Source organism: Myotis daubentonii, chromosome 17 (genome assembly GCF_963259705.1).
Source record: "Myotis daubentonii chromosome 17, mMyoDau2.1, whole genome shotgun sequence".
In the NCBI taxonomy this organism is placed as follows: domain Eukaryota; kingdom Metazoa; phylum Chordata; class Mammalia; order Chiroptera; family Vespertilionidae; genus Myotis; species Myotis daubentonii.
In genome coordinates this window covers 32,819,228-32,834,154 of record NC_081856.1, presented here as the reverse complement: position 1 = coordinate 32,834,154, position 14,927 = coordinate 32,819,228, and the positions used below count along the sequence as shown (strand labels likewise).

Below are 14,927 nucleotides of genomic sequence, written 5' to 3'. Positions count from 1 at the left end.
ATAAAGAAATAAGATCTAGCATGTCAATGCTATCCAAGAATATTCTACCAAAAGTGGATTGACTATAAATAGTCCAAGAATAGTGATATGTATTTTCCAATGCTAAACATTACTACCAACCTGTCTGAGGAAAAAGAAAATCACATGAAAATAAAAAGACATAAGATGCCAAAAGTGAACAACCTATTTGTGTCTGACACTGAAGAAACTGCTGATGGAGTCGTTTTACCCCAACAGTCATACCTGTATAACTGTCCAACTTAACCAAACTTCTGGTGTTTTGCTGATTTGAGCAGTCCACATATAATGTTGCTTGAGGTTTGCCAGAGTGCACTCGGTTACCAGTCTTTCCATTAAGAAAACTAATTGCGGTGTTATTGTTTGGGAAATCTCTTTTTTAGGTCTTTGCTTGCCACCTCCCAAGTCTGCCTGTACAACTGAGATGCATTTATTAAATTCCTAAGAAAGATAAATTACATCATTTGGATGTCAGAGCTCCTCATTCCATTTCTTGATTTCAGTTTATGTGAATATTAGAGCTACGCAATAGGTGAGATCAGAATGGAGCCCTTTAAAAATGAAACTGAAGCAGAAGGCTTAGTCCTGATTTCGTTCTTTCTTTCTGTGTCTCTCTCTGTCTCTCTTTACATGAAAACGAAAATGCAAGAATGGAAATGACAACACAACATCAGAAAGACATGTTTAACTTCATTCACTACAACAGTCACGAACTGGTTGAACTCAGCCTGCCATCCAACTCTAAAAACCGAAGACCTGGCATTGAGAAAAAGAAACAAAACCCAAAACAAAACAGAACAAAACAATACAAAGCAACTGCGAATTAATGTAAAAAACGGAGTGCAAATGCGACTACAAGAATGCAATAAAAACATCAGTGCTGCAGGTTCCAGCAGCACTCATCAAAATAATTTCTGAAATGTTTCATCTGAAACATAGACAAAGCAATAAAAAGAGGATATATGTTTATCATTTTAAGCATAACAATGTGAGTTAAGAGCTTAAAAATTAAAAAAAAAGTACTTGGAATGAATAGTGCTACCCTTTTTTTTTTCTAAGTAGGCATAAAAATATTTTCATTTCCTTCTTGTTTTCCATACCATTATATCAAGAACTTTCATTTGTTTCATGTTACCGTTTACAATTTTAATGCGCACGCACATACACACACACACACACACACACACACACACACACACAAAAAGATATCTACCGCAATAGAAATAGTTGCTTCATTACCTTGTTTGCTACATTTGCAAATGTAAACAGCTAGGCAGAGCCAGAACTGACTCTAATGCATGATGGAATATCTTTGTTGCATACGTACACTGTAGAAAATAATTATTCAATATGTCAGGCACCATTATTTGAAATGTAATACATTAATATTTACTAGAAAAATAAGTTTTTTTTTCCTATTTGTTCTCCCAACTTCTTTAATGAAATAAGTTAATCTGACAGTGCATCCAGTAGCTTGTAATATCTTCTACATCTCTGTGGCAAAAAATAAACTACTGGTTGGGACAATATAATGCAAATTATTAAAGTCAGTCCTTGTACATACATCCTTGTAGCAAGCATTGAGGCTCGACTAACAGCACCTTTAACCAATTATTTAATGTTCAGTTATTTAGCCCTATTTCCCTGAGCAGTTATGCTGAGGAGCTTTCCCTTCATGGATAGTTTTACAAAGCCTTAAGTATTAAAAGAAATATGAAGACATACTTCTAAGAATCCTATCCTATTTAATGCTACTTAACTAAACCTGTATAAATCTAATGAAGGAATTGATTGGTACACACACCGTCAGTCTGTGGTAACGTGACCTTAGACACTGCCTGACCACAAAGTTTGGAAATTATATTTAACCGAAAGAAAATAAATAAATACAGCAGGTTACCTTGTGGAGAAATACCATGTGTTCTAAACGAATTAAGCCCATGGTCTAAACTTTTGTATCCATCTAGTCTTTTGAAGTGAGGGGATCCCTTTAGTTATCATGTGCCAAGTGAGATTAGTGACCAAGAGGCGGCTTCAAAAAACAAATCCACACTGGTTCATCGCGTACAAGAAAGAAATATCTGGCTACAATGAAAATTACTACGTAAGCACTGAGGACATTGGTTTTAAAAATGCATATATATTTGGACAAAATGAACCTAAATGGCAAACAAAAGGACTACTTTCAAAAGGCGTATTCGAACATCTAAAGGACAAAAATATCAAGAGAGGGTGTGCATGTGTATGTACAGGCAGGGCTGGCCAAAAGCATCGTGCCATCGGCTGTCACATTCTTGCCAATCTCTCACCAAGCCTCACCGCAGCTCACATTTCTAGGTCTAATTCTGAAACATTGTCAATGAGAGGAGACTGATCTAAGAGGGCGCCATTTTCCTTTCACAGCCCCGGAGATTAGATTTTTTTCCTGCTCCGCCTAGGATTTCATGCTACTTCTAAATTTAGGCAACATTTTATGGGTTTTTGAATACATGGGCCAATGGCCAGCCCAACACTGCTTTAGACTCATGGTATGTAAACCCTTTCAAATTCCAGACAGCTCTGATCTCTTTCTTTACAAATCTAATAATTATAGTCTGGTGGTACTTCTTATGGATCATTGCCACAGTACACATTCACCAAGATGATTTTGACCTACGAGGTTCGTGACTATTTACCATCTTCCTTTCTTTTTTCTCACTGACCATTAGTCTCACTTTTTAATCTTGGTAACCTACTCATCAAAAGAAAGAATCATAAGAGAAGGGAATTTCATGTTGGATAAGGCAGGCTCTATGAAGTATTTTTTTAATAGGTCTTCATAAGACATTACAAGCTATTGAATTCCCATCAAGAAAACCTATTTCTATTTAATTGTGCTAAGTGCTAAGGTTTTACTCTTTAGGTTTTCCATTTTTTTCTGCTTGTGCATTGTTCCTATGCAGGCCTCTCTGGATATGAGTTGTGAAGTCATATTTGTCCGTGCAAAGATGCTGGCATATGCTGCACTGGAATGGTCCACTGTCACCATGGCAACTCATATGCAAAGCATACATCACGTCATCCAGAAAGACAATGCCGCAGTGCACACATTTTGTTGAAAGTTCATCTTGAGTACTTCTATCAACTTTCTCTGTTTTTACTACATTCAAGGGACCTTCATTTTTTACACTTGACGGTGCCTTCGTTTTCTCCTTGGAGGCACCGTTTGCAGTCGGCCCAGGTCTGGAATGCTTGATCGCCAAATCTAGAGGAATGTCATTGTCTGATCCAACAGTTGAAAAATGAGGAGGCAGATTGAAGGTGGGATAAGGCACATAGTTTTGGCAAGGATTTGGTAGGCCAGGCACATGACTCAAGTAGTGCGGGTTCCCAGGAACGGAGAGCTTATATTTACTCCAGAACCGCAGCCAGTCAGCTTCACTCTGGAAGTCATTATGTACAAAGGGGAGTCCAAAAAGGGGGTACTGGTACTTTTCGATGGGGCTGCCTGGTGGTGAGTAATTTGGGTGTTTTGCAGGTCTCATGTACTTTTCTATGGGGCTGCCTCTCTCAGAACTTCCTTTCCCTTCCGAAACAGATGAACTATTTCCTGGGTCTCCAGTACTTTCCTGAGGGCTTTTTATCTGAATGTGCAAAGGTTGCATCCTTTTGTGGATATCCAGAGATGGGCTGACCAGGACTGGCTGCTGAGCAGAATGGCTTTTAGTCAATGAACTCTGGGCTTCATATTTACTCAGGCTCGGGAGTGGAATTTCTCTCTGGTGACTTTCCGTTAAATGATCTTCTGACCTCCTCTCTAAGGGGCTTCCGTTGACTTGCTCCTCACTGCCACCCCTCTGCTGTTTGTTGAGCTGCTCAGCCTGAAGTGCCTCTGGATTAAGGCGCTTTCTTGTTCTTCTCCTAATAATCTGCTCACCGTTGTTTTGTTTAATGATGTTTAAAGGCCTGGGAGTCTGCAGAGAACGAACACACAATACATAAAAGGAAAACATAAAAAAAAACACACCACCATTAAAATGCATTAACAATTCCTCACAAATAGAAACCATGCTTAAGTTCAAAGCAAGGATAGGCTTTATGTTATAGATTTACTAAATCTCCTCCTTTTGCCCTAAGCAGGACCACAGGAAGAAACCAAAGTGCCTTTTTTTAAGCCTAATTAAATCATGCCCATCTTTGCAGGGAGGAATGAAAACTTTCATCTACTTAAAAACAGCTTTCCAAACTCAATGGATTTTGGAATTGCATCACTGAGTGATAAAACCATGTAGAAAGTTACTTGAAGAAATGTGATTTTTCTGAACTGTTTCTCAACTTTTGAGTCACGCACTAAGATGTCAACATCATAACATGGGCGATAGGTTTTGATAAAAATTGTGGAAAAATTATGCATTGCCACAGTCTGAATCGTGTCCTCCCCCAAATTCATGTGTTGAATCTCAAACCACTAATGTGACTGTATCTGGAAAGTGTATGATCTTTAGGAGTTAAATACGGTAAGTGAGGACACAGTTAGAAAGTGGCTTTCTGCAAGCCAGGAGAGGCGCTCTCACCACAACCCCCATGCGGCGCTCGGGTCTGACTCCCAACCTCCAGAACTGTGGGAAAATATATTTGTTGCTTAAGTTACCCTATCTGTGGTGTTTTGTTATGGCAGCCAGAGCTGACTACTACATACATTCTTCTAAATAACTGCAAATGTGAATGTAAAATATTAAATATCAGAGCACACAAAACATCAAACTGACAGAATCATGTGGAAGGGTATCGGGTAATCAGAGCCATATCAGTGGGAGTTCTTTTTTTTTTTTTTAACCTCTCACTTGTATTTCTGTTCTTTTAATAATATTTTATATGCAGTAGGGAAGATTGTACTTATTACAGGTGAAGCATTTGTTTTGTGTTGAAAATCTAAATTCATTTGTAGCCTTGGTTCAAATATCCAGTCTCTCATTCTAACGCCACTACTCTGTACTTAAATTGAACGCTGAATTTTAGGAGCTTGAGTATTTTATTTGGCTTAAGCATTACATGATTGTTATTTATGCACATATGTGCAACAGGTATTTATATTTATGACTAAAATCCACAGATAAGACTATAATAACTTGTAGTAAGAGCTCTAACTTTGATTAATAAAAATAATAAATTTAATAAATTAATGCATATTTACAGATTAAAAGTTTAGATGAACCTTTAATAGGCTAAAATCTGATTTTTCCAAAAGCTTACTGAAAACAGGAACTAATTTCCACATAAAATACAAATCTATACAATAAGTAATTTGTGAATTATTCCTAGAAAAGATGAATCTTAATGCAAAATAGTACCTTTTATACATTAAACAAAACATAAATATAAATCCTTTATGGAATATTTCTAGTGTTGTGAAGGTATTTTGAAGGGAAGATAACATAGTTGTTACTGACAATTCAATTACTGGTTTCAGAATGAATACGACACATCCCTTAGATATGCCATGTTCAATAATTTTGTTCATAATTTCATATTTGTGTTATGAAAATATTCAGCACTTTATGTTTTATAAAGAATCCTGAAATTTGCACTGATACCTTTTTTACACTTTCATTTAAATGTGAGCATCACCTTTATGTACTTAAATTCATGATTTAAAAAAACTCAAAACTAAAAACATCTCGTCTCTGGAGAGATGAATATTAAAATAACTGTAAAAAGAAGAATTTAGTTTATATCACAGTTGTTAAATTATCATAAGCTGTACGGCAGTGGCTTAATTAATTCCTGGCCTATGATTGGCCAGAGTTCAATGAAAATCATTAATGTCAGTACTCATTATGTGGAAGCTTATTGCTGTGCTTAAATGGCGAAGGTTAAAAGAAAAGTAAGGTGGTGTGGTGGTGGGAAAAAGTCTTTCTCTTAGCTTAAGGTTTTTACTTACAGCTTACCACCAATTAGTATTGTTGGCAGCATCCATTTTTTAAAGAGTGATTCCAATGGCCCTTTTATTAGGACGTGTTGTCTAAAATTATATTCCCTGTTGCTGTAACCTATTCATTGGCTGTGCTAAGAGCCACGGTGAAATGCCAAACACAGAGAAATAGACTTCGGTTCGTTAAATAGAGAATTCAGATTTTTAAAGGCAGCTCTTGTCAGCAGATAAACTTTCTAAACTAAAGTAAAAAAATCCTTCGGGAAGTCAAATGCATATACAGATGGGGGAATTTATAAGTTTAAGTTTTATTATAGGATCCTCACTAAAATTTGGGAAGAAATTACTGGAAGTACTCCAGTGAGCCACAGAAAGAAGCCAGTGAGAGATCTGAAAACACAAAGCACTGTTTATTTGCACCTTACTCTACTCTGACGTGTGCTCTTTGGGTCCGCAGATACCTCATTAAATATGCATTAAATGGACTGCAGAGATTCACCTGGTATCTTCGGGTTCTAGTTCAGAGCCGCTCTTCTCAATGTGCCCAACCCCCAGCCCCCAAAGCAGCCAAGATGACACTTGCAAATTCCAAAGGTAAGCTGGAAAATAAGCATTCTTTCCCTGCACTCCCTTTTATGTTGGCCCTGGGAGCGTCCTCTTTAAAAAAGTAACTTGTCATGTGTTTTTGAACTTTTAAGAAGGTTGTCTTTCTACCTAACTTAAGTTCACCAAATACTGATAGCCATTAGTTCAAGCAACTGTTAGGTGAAATTCCAAGAAATCAATCCCCCCCCCTTCTTTATATCAAAAGAAGCATAAGGTATTACTAACATCTCAAACGTATCTCCCCATAACATCTAAGGCCATTTCGCCATAAATCACAAGTGCATTCCAAGGGACTGTATTAAACTGCAGGGGGCGGGGGAGGGGAAATGCCAGCCAGGGAATGGTCCTCATCACACCACAGACCAGGCTGCTTTCTGAAGCTTTTCCTGACAGTCTCATAAGTCCTTACCGAGTGAAGCTTCTGGTAGAGGCCACACGCGTTGCATACATATCCGCCATTTGCATTCTTTCGCCAGAGAGAGGTCTTTGTGGTCAAGCAATTGGCACAGAAAACACCCGAGCCTCTACGCCTCTGAAACGGGGAAAAAAACACAAGGTCAGAGGTGAGTCACATGATCACTGGAGTTAGACCAAATCAACCCAGGAGTTTTGTCTTCAGACTAGCAACAATGACAGTATAAAACCACACTGCCCATAATGAGGTCAGGTTCAATTGTGTTTAATAGGCACCACTGATTTTCATTATAATTAACCCTACAATGATGGATGAGGTGTGTGCAACACCAAAGGCTTTTCACAGAAACAGCTTTAACTTTTTGAACTTTGGGTTTTGTGCCATTAATGATGGCTCCTAGAGGCTGAACCTGAAAATATACCTTTGAAAAAAAAAGTGTCACAACAAAAAGTCAAAAGACAGAACATGGCAAGATGTTTAATATACTTTGGAAAAGGAGGAGCCCATGCCACCTGAGCTTTAAAATCCGATCAAGCTTGGAATAAATGCACCCTGTCCATTATTTAAAATCATACCCGGCCGGTATCTTTCTCTATGTCACTCATGTAACAGGCGTTTAAGAAAATATAAGACATTCAATTCAGGTCTTCGGTGTGTAATGGTAAAGTCTGAAAGAGAACACCCTCTATTTCCCAAAGCCGAGGGAACCAGTAGAAACGTCAGGCGGCTAGAAGGACAGTATTACTCATGAGGACCCCGATTGGGTACCTGCTTAAGCCAGACAACATAGTCCCATCAATGGCTATATAATTCTTTTATTTGACCCAGACTTGGAAATCACAAGCATTTCCGAACACAAATTGATGTTAGTGGGCTGAAGTCTGTAATCACCAGATTCAGAAATAATCTAAGGATACCTAAAAGTAGATAATTAGTATTGATTGTTCCATTCTTGCTATCAAGTAATGATCCCATTAAATGTCCCACTGAAACAAAAGTCAGACTGTGTTTGTAGGCACAAATACTAATAGGCAGGAAATGGAATTCTTTCGCTGCAAAAAATGGACAGCCTGCCTTGCAGCTCGGCTCTCCTGTCTCTAGGAAGCAAGGCCTTTAATGATAAAATATGCACGGTAGATAAGGAGTGGAAAAAGTCTTGCTGCAACCCAATTTTCTTATAAATTTAAAATTAAGAGCAGTGTAAGTCAAAATTTCAGGGATTCATAAAATTTAGGCAATTTATTTAACTTGAGTCCATACTGTAGACGAGTGGTATCTCTGCCAAGAAAATACAATGGTTATAATTGTACTCTGATACATTTCAAATGGAAAGCTTTCTGCAGACATAATTTTGGCTTCAAGACTGGAACACTTTCTTGGCATTGAAAGGGCATTTGATTCATCGGGTGTTTCACAATGTATCACTAAAAAGACCTGGTGAGCAGCCAGTTCCCTATAGGGTAATTTTTCCATCCAGATGCAAGTGCTATCAGAGGCCCTCGTCAGCTAAACTAATTATGATCTTGCAATTGCTGATGCCTGCTCACTCTACCATTCGACATCCTCCATTAATCATCAATACAAGGAAAATGAATGAAACGTAAAGAAATGAGGGCCGGTAAGCTGCGCAGCTATAAAAATCTGAAATGAGAGCAATAATTTAACAAGATTGGGGAATGTTTTTAGTGAGCACAAAGTCAGGCTAACAATTGCCCTTTTCAACCAAGAACACGATTTCATTAGTGTAGCAGGTTGTGCTACTTTAGGTGATGTAATAAAAGCTAGATTTTTCACAAAGATAATCTGTCTCCCCTTTTCCTTCCCTCCCCAAGTGGGGACCAGGAATGTATTGCAAGTTTCTAAATCCCGGTAAGAGCCACAGCAAACACTAGGTGTCAGTCCACTAGTCCAGTAGTGACCTACTGTAAAAGTAGAGACTGCTGCCCCTGGAAAAAAAAATCAATGAACTACTAGAGGTTGTATTTGTTAAACACTCTGGGGCCCCCTTTACCCGAAGTAACTTGGGGAGCCTCGTTAGGTCATAATTGTGACATTTCCCTGGGGCCATGTTGTCTTTTTCCTAGATCTAAACACTAACATGTTTGGCAAGTAAAACACCAACTTGATTCACATAAAGGCGATGTAAATGTCCATTTGGAAACTAAACCACATATATGGCAGAGGCTCAAATTTGAATGTGTAACCAACCATTCACTCCAGCCTGCTTTTCTTTCCTTCTGCCCTGGGTGCTTGACACAGCTTGCCAAAGTGGGTGTAATCCTGGTTTCAGAAAGCGTTTCAATCCTTGCCCAATTTTGTGCTTAATTCTCTTGCAAAGAAAATTCCCTTCATTAGGTAGAGAGAAAATCCTGAAATTATAGCCCTGGTTTCCACAGGCATAGGTTGCTTTAAGCAGCACTTATGCTCCAATAAAGGCTGGTATGTTTTAGGTAAACCATATATCTTAATGTAAATACTCCAGGGGAACTCTGGATTCACATTCTCAGTGTCCGTGTGGCCGGGAGGTTGGTCATCAGATTTAGGAGTCAGACTACTTGTATTCAAGACATGCTTCTGCATTTTGCTGGGTGCAACTTCGGGCAAGTTACTTAATCTTGCAATGCTTAAAAGTATGAACTGCTGAGAATATTAACATGGGCTAATGGATGCAATGAAAGCAGTGCCAGGGATGTAGTAAATGCTCAGTAAGTTCGCCATTCGTCAAGGGGATCCAACTGTATTTCTTTGGTGGGAGAAAAACATATTTTGTTAGTTTTGCTTTATCTCCTGGTTCTACTTATTAAACATTTTATATATGCCTAGTACATATAGTTGGATATTATCAAGTGTATTTCATTTGTGTCAATCTTATCACATCTGAGAATGGAAAGTTGAGTCAGAGTGAAATATCTAGGTGTTCACACCTAGAATTCGATAGGAGCGTGCTTGTGTGGGGGTAGAGAGTGGGAGGTAGGTGAGAAACGTTTCACCCATTAAGTTACCGCCCATCTAAACAAATTTATCACTTTGGTAGGCACTGCGAGCAGCAGAGAAGGGAAGGGGGGGGGGGAGACGTGAATAATGCCCTCAGCTGTGACCACAGGATCACAAAACTTGGTGCTTGCTCTCCTGAGGCAGAGGGAAAGCGGCACTCGTACAGATCACAGACGGTGCCACATCTCTCTACACTGCAGCAGAGATGAGAGCCCTGACTAGGTCGCACTGTGGAGTGTAACCTGGCTGCACACAGGAAGGCATTTCTTTCGAAGTTACCAACGTCCTTAGCCCAGTCGAGCGCAGAGAAGCAGTAGGTTGGCAAAGGAAGGCAGGACAGAAGTTTCTCTGCCCTGCTCCTTAAAACTAAGCCTGACCTTGTTACTGCACTGAGGACCTTATTTCATTCATAGGTTATCATGCAGGAGAGAGCTTTGAAATATTTCGTCATTCTCCTTTCCTACATCCCACACTTATTTTTGAGAAATCATGTCTCCTAACAGTCATCACATACTCTAAGTAGTTAGTACCTAGGACAGTGCTCTGTCTCCTGCAGTTAAACACTAAGGAAGTTGAAGATAATCTCTCCAGGTGTTATTTTTATCATTAGCAGATACTCCTCTATTTTGGAGGGGGGAGTTTAAAAAAGTAATATCCCTTTTAAATGGAGCCCCTTCATATGGCTAAATCTATGTCCAGGAGGGCAGAGATGGCTAATGACGTAGGGAAAAAAAATCAAGAGGATCACTTTTCCAATACTACATCCCACACTTATTTTTGAGAAACAGGTGAAGCAGGTACTTGCTAGGTCCCAAGGATACCAGGTCAGGTACAAAGAAGCTCCAGCTCTCCCTTGTAAACATCATTCTAGCCTCACATTGCTGATGGTTCTCTGCGTGCATGCTTAAATACTACTACAAGTGCTTTTCCTGTTCCTACAAGCTGGTTTAAGAGTCACTCATAATTTGTAAAGCCATGACCTTGTGGTGGAGGGAGGTGAATCCCATCATAAGGCTAGAAACACTTCTGGGAGAGGACGTGATGGGAGTAAGTAGCTGAGGCACACCTGAGAGGCACGCTTCGCCCGGTGCTTACTCTCCTGAGGCAGAGGGAAAGCTGCACCCGAACGGATCCAAAGCAACACGAACTCACCGCGTCCCCTGCCTCTGGCCTTCTCTAATGTACCATGTAGGGTCCACAAGGGTGAGGGAAGGTTGGCTGAAAACCCAAATCTATATGAAAGTCCCCTCAACTGAAGACTTCTACAGAGAAAAATTCCAGAACCAACAATTCGAGAAACTTTTTTTTTTCTTCCAATTTGAAGTTTTAATAGCGTGTCTACTAACTGTTAGGTCATGTTTTTGTTGCCTCCATGTTGTTTCTGTTGGCTGGTTAAATTTCCCGCGTGGAAAGGAAGGACGGTGATAGGAGCAGTTAACGGTGAGGGATTTGGAAGCCAGTCCAGTGTTGGGCCTAGCAAGTGCTTTTCAGTGACCATTACTGAGAATTCTTCGGATCACTTGTTTCCCTTCTACATTTCAGATGTGTTATGACCACAATACTGGTTTTTACAACAGCAATAGGTGATGAATTTGGACAATCACCCATGCCAGGATTTGAAATAGAGAATGATGGGCACACCCATCTTTTATTATAAATACACTTTAAATCCAACATAATTTATTTCCCTGCTGTGGAGTGCACCAAGGAGTATAATGACTAAATAACTATCTTAAAAAATTTAGTCTTTAGGTGCACAGCTAACCACTGTATGGTATCACTATTGTTAGATTTCTTTTCTCAAAGCTTCTGACTCGAGTTTTCTATTCGGGAACTCAAATTACTCATTCATGTGTCACTCTGGGTTGAGCCTTGGCACATGTGTTGGTAAAGCCAGGCATGACTTCAGCCAAAAAAAAAAAAGGAAAAAATTATTAAAAATTAGTTCAGCTGTTTTCATTGCTTATTTTGCTATTTGAAGATCAGTCAGAAACAAACATTTTAAGGTTTTCAAATTTCATTATTAACAAAAAACTGATTTATTTTTATTAATAAACAGTAAATTTGATTATTCATTCAAGTGGCTTAACATTTAGAGCCATGAATGTTCATCTCCAAAATATTAAACGTCTCCATTGGCGAAAGAATTTTGCAGAAATGATCCCTTAAAATAATTTTCTATGAGTAGGAACCATACTGAAACCATGTAATCACATAACAAGCCTTGATAGGCAGATTATTTACTCACATTTTTATGGTTTTATATCTTAGCCGTTTAAAATGGAGTCAGTCTGAAATTTGATATGTATGCTGTTAATCTGGATGTACATCAACTATTTTAACTCTTTCGATAGCCTCTGTGTTTGATTATATCAAGAATCCTTTGTGAACTTCATTTTACAGATAGAATTGTAGGAATGATAGAATCTTCAGGAAGAATTCTGCAGTTAATAAAATAACAGCAGTAACTGTAATTCAGTTCAGTTCTGGGAATAGTTACTGTATGTCCACCATGTGCCTGGCGCTGTGCTAGAAGTTGGGGTTACAGTGATGTATACTACAGACAAGGTCTGTTCTCAGAGTTTCCAATAGAATCAGCTAAAAACACACTAAGTGTGAAGTTAACATGATATAAACTGAGATTGCTCACTAAGATTAACAGTTTAATTCATGTAAATTATATGGAAACTTTTGTGAAGACACCAAAGTATTTCCCATGAATAAATCTCATTTAAAGGCCTAATGTTTTATCTAATAATCAAAAGGCTCACTCTCTGTGCGGCTTTATAATTATGGGAAATAAGCGAATTATTTTGGAAACAAGTTGACACTTGCTTAGCCCCATCAGTACTAATGTCCTGTCAATAATATTGCTTTGTTAACTACCAAAAGTGTTGATATAGTTAAATAATGTGTTAATTACTATCATGTATATAGTAACCATCCAGTAACTATTGAATAAATGATGAATATTATTTTAGTCATTATCACTATTATTCACCACTAAAAAAACAGAGAAGGCTATATCCATCTCCCAGGTCTCCCAATATATAGTTAATCAGCTATTGACTACATATCAGTAGACCCCAAAGAATACATAGAAAGTAGCATTAAAAACAAAAATAGATGGTGGCTTGAAATGAACATCTTTAAATTAATAGAATTTTATCAGAAGCACAGACTGGCCAATATTTTAGCAAGATTCGGGGGAAGAACTTGGCCAGCAGAAAACAATAGTTTCCAATATCTTGGCTGGCTTTTGTTCTAAATAAGATTGTAAAGAATCCATTGAAATGGGCAAGTTTCTGCCTGCCTTGAAACAGCCCTCTTTGCCCTCAGATTTCTTGCCAGACAACTAAAGAGACTCTACAAGGTTCAGCCAAGCACCAATCGTATAATCATCTATCTCAGAGTTTAGAAACAAAACCTGTTTATCTTGATTATTAAATTCACTTCCTCAACACATCAACAATGATAATGGAGACCAATGTAAACACAACTGACATCCCTGGCTAGGAGCAATGGAACAACTTCTGTTTCAGGACATGAGGCAATGCACGCTCCAGTAATCATACCTTGTACCCAGGTACCAATGTGCCTAAAACTTATTCCACTGACGCATCAGTACACAAGAGTTGCCCAATATATCAGGAAATGCTAGCGTGCGAGCCACATTATTAGCTCCATTTCTTCTGAGATTTAATCGGTGACTCTTGGAGTGGGACAACAGAAAAATCAAGATTTCGCAGTTAACCTACACTTCCAATTATTCATATGGATTCTTCAAATCTGCAGAACTTAGAAATTTATCACAAAGATAAAGAACCCGTTATAGGTCTAAAGGGTCACATCTCCATCCTTTTGATTTACCCCCATATATTTGGTAACAAGCAAACCAAACATACAACGTCATACAAAAACTCCGTAACAGACAAGACTAGAAATACACAGATCTTTGCAGTTCTAATCCACGCTGTTTCTAAAATAATATTATGCCTTTACAGCGATACATATGTGGACAGCTAAAAATATGGCTCAAAATTTATGTCTGCACTGTCTTTTTTCATTCCACGTGAAAGTCATTATTGTCAAAAGAACTACTCAAGTCTCTTACTGAATCAGTTTCTGCCACCAAGGATCCATTTTCACCTTCAGCTATAACAATGGTTGGAAAGTTGCTCTACAGGGACTTTCTTTTATGGCAGTGCCAAAATCTGACACTAAAAAGGAAAGAAAAAAGCCTTTTGGAAGCATAGTTAAACAATTTTAGTACCTCTTAAGTAAACTTCAGCATGGGAATACAAGATTTGATTCTGTTCTAATAAATTTATTGCACATTTTATTTAAACAGTGTATTTAGAAAACACTTATTATGGGAATTCTTCTCATTATAAGAAATAAACATTGAGGTAATAAAATAGAGGCTTGTTCTAGAAAAAAACCTAAAGTCCAAAGGGCTTAGCTTCTAAACACTTCATTAAAAATAACTGTATTTGTCTTTTTAATTAAGGGTTGCCTTTATAATAGATAATGATGATGATTATTTTGAAAGAAACAGAAAATACCAAATAATCAGTAATTCTTTTCATATCAGCTAACAGATAATGTAACCATCCTCAAGGTATTAACCTATACACCAATGATTTCTTTACATATACACCAATGGTTTCTAACATTCTTGGGAATCATAACTTCCTTTGATAAAATTTATGACACTCTTCCAGAAAATAAAATATTTTTCAAGTAATTTCAGGCTGTTCAAAAGAATGTCCTTCACAAAATGTATCCAAAGATTTTGAATGGCTCTGATTGCCCCTGGATCCCAAAGTTAAGAACCTCTTACATATCCTACTTTAGATTCAAAATGAATTATTAGATATTACTGTCCCACTTATGTTGATGAGGTAAAACACTGAGAATGGTTCTTTGACTTACCTAGTATCAAAAAGATATCCTAGTAGTCTCTAAGTCTAGGCAAAAACA

At 38.0% G+C, this 14,927-nt stretch overlaps 1 protein-coding gene across 16 annotated transcripts in view; it reads right to left on the bottom strand.

Annotated features, from left to right (window-relative positions):
* Nucleotides 1–627: 627 nt before the first annotated feature.
* The window catches only part of TRPS1 (transcriptional repressor GATA binding 1), a 231,321-nt gene continuing 217,021 nt past the window's right edge, over nucleotides 628–14,927 (bottom strand). For all 16 annotated transcript variants that reach the window (XM_059671876.1, XM_059671884.1, XM_059671871.1 and 13 more), the window contains 2 exons: nucleotides 6,945–7,067; nucleotides 628–3,971 (listed from right to left, as the gene is read on the bottom strand). In XM_059671876.1, coding sequence (XP_059527859.1) covers nucleotides 2,910–3,971; nucleotides 6,945–7,067 — 1,185 coding nt within the window. In that variant the 3' untranslated portion in view covers nucleotides 628–2,909. The remainder of the gene's footprint in view (nucleotides 3,972–6,944; nucleotides 7,068–14,927) is intronic.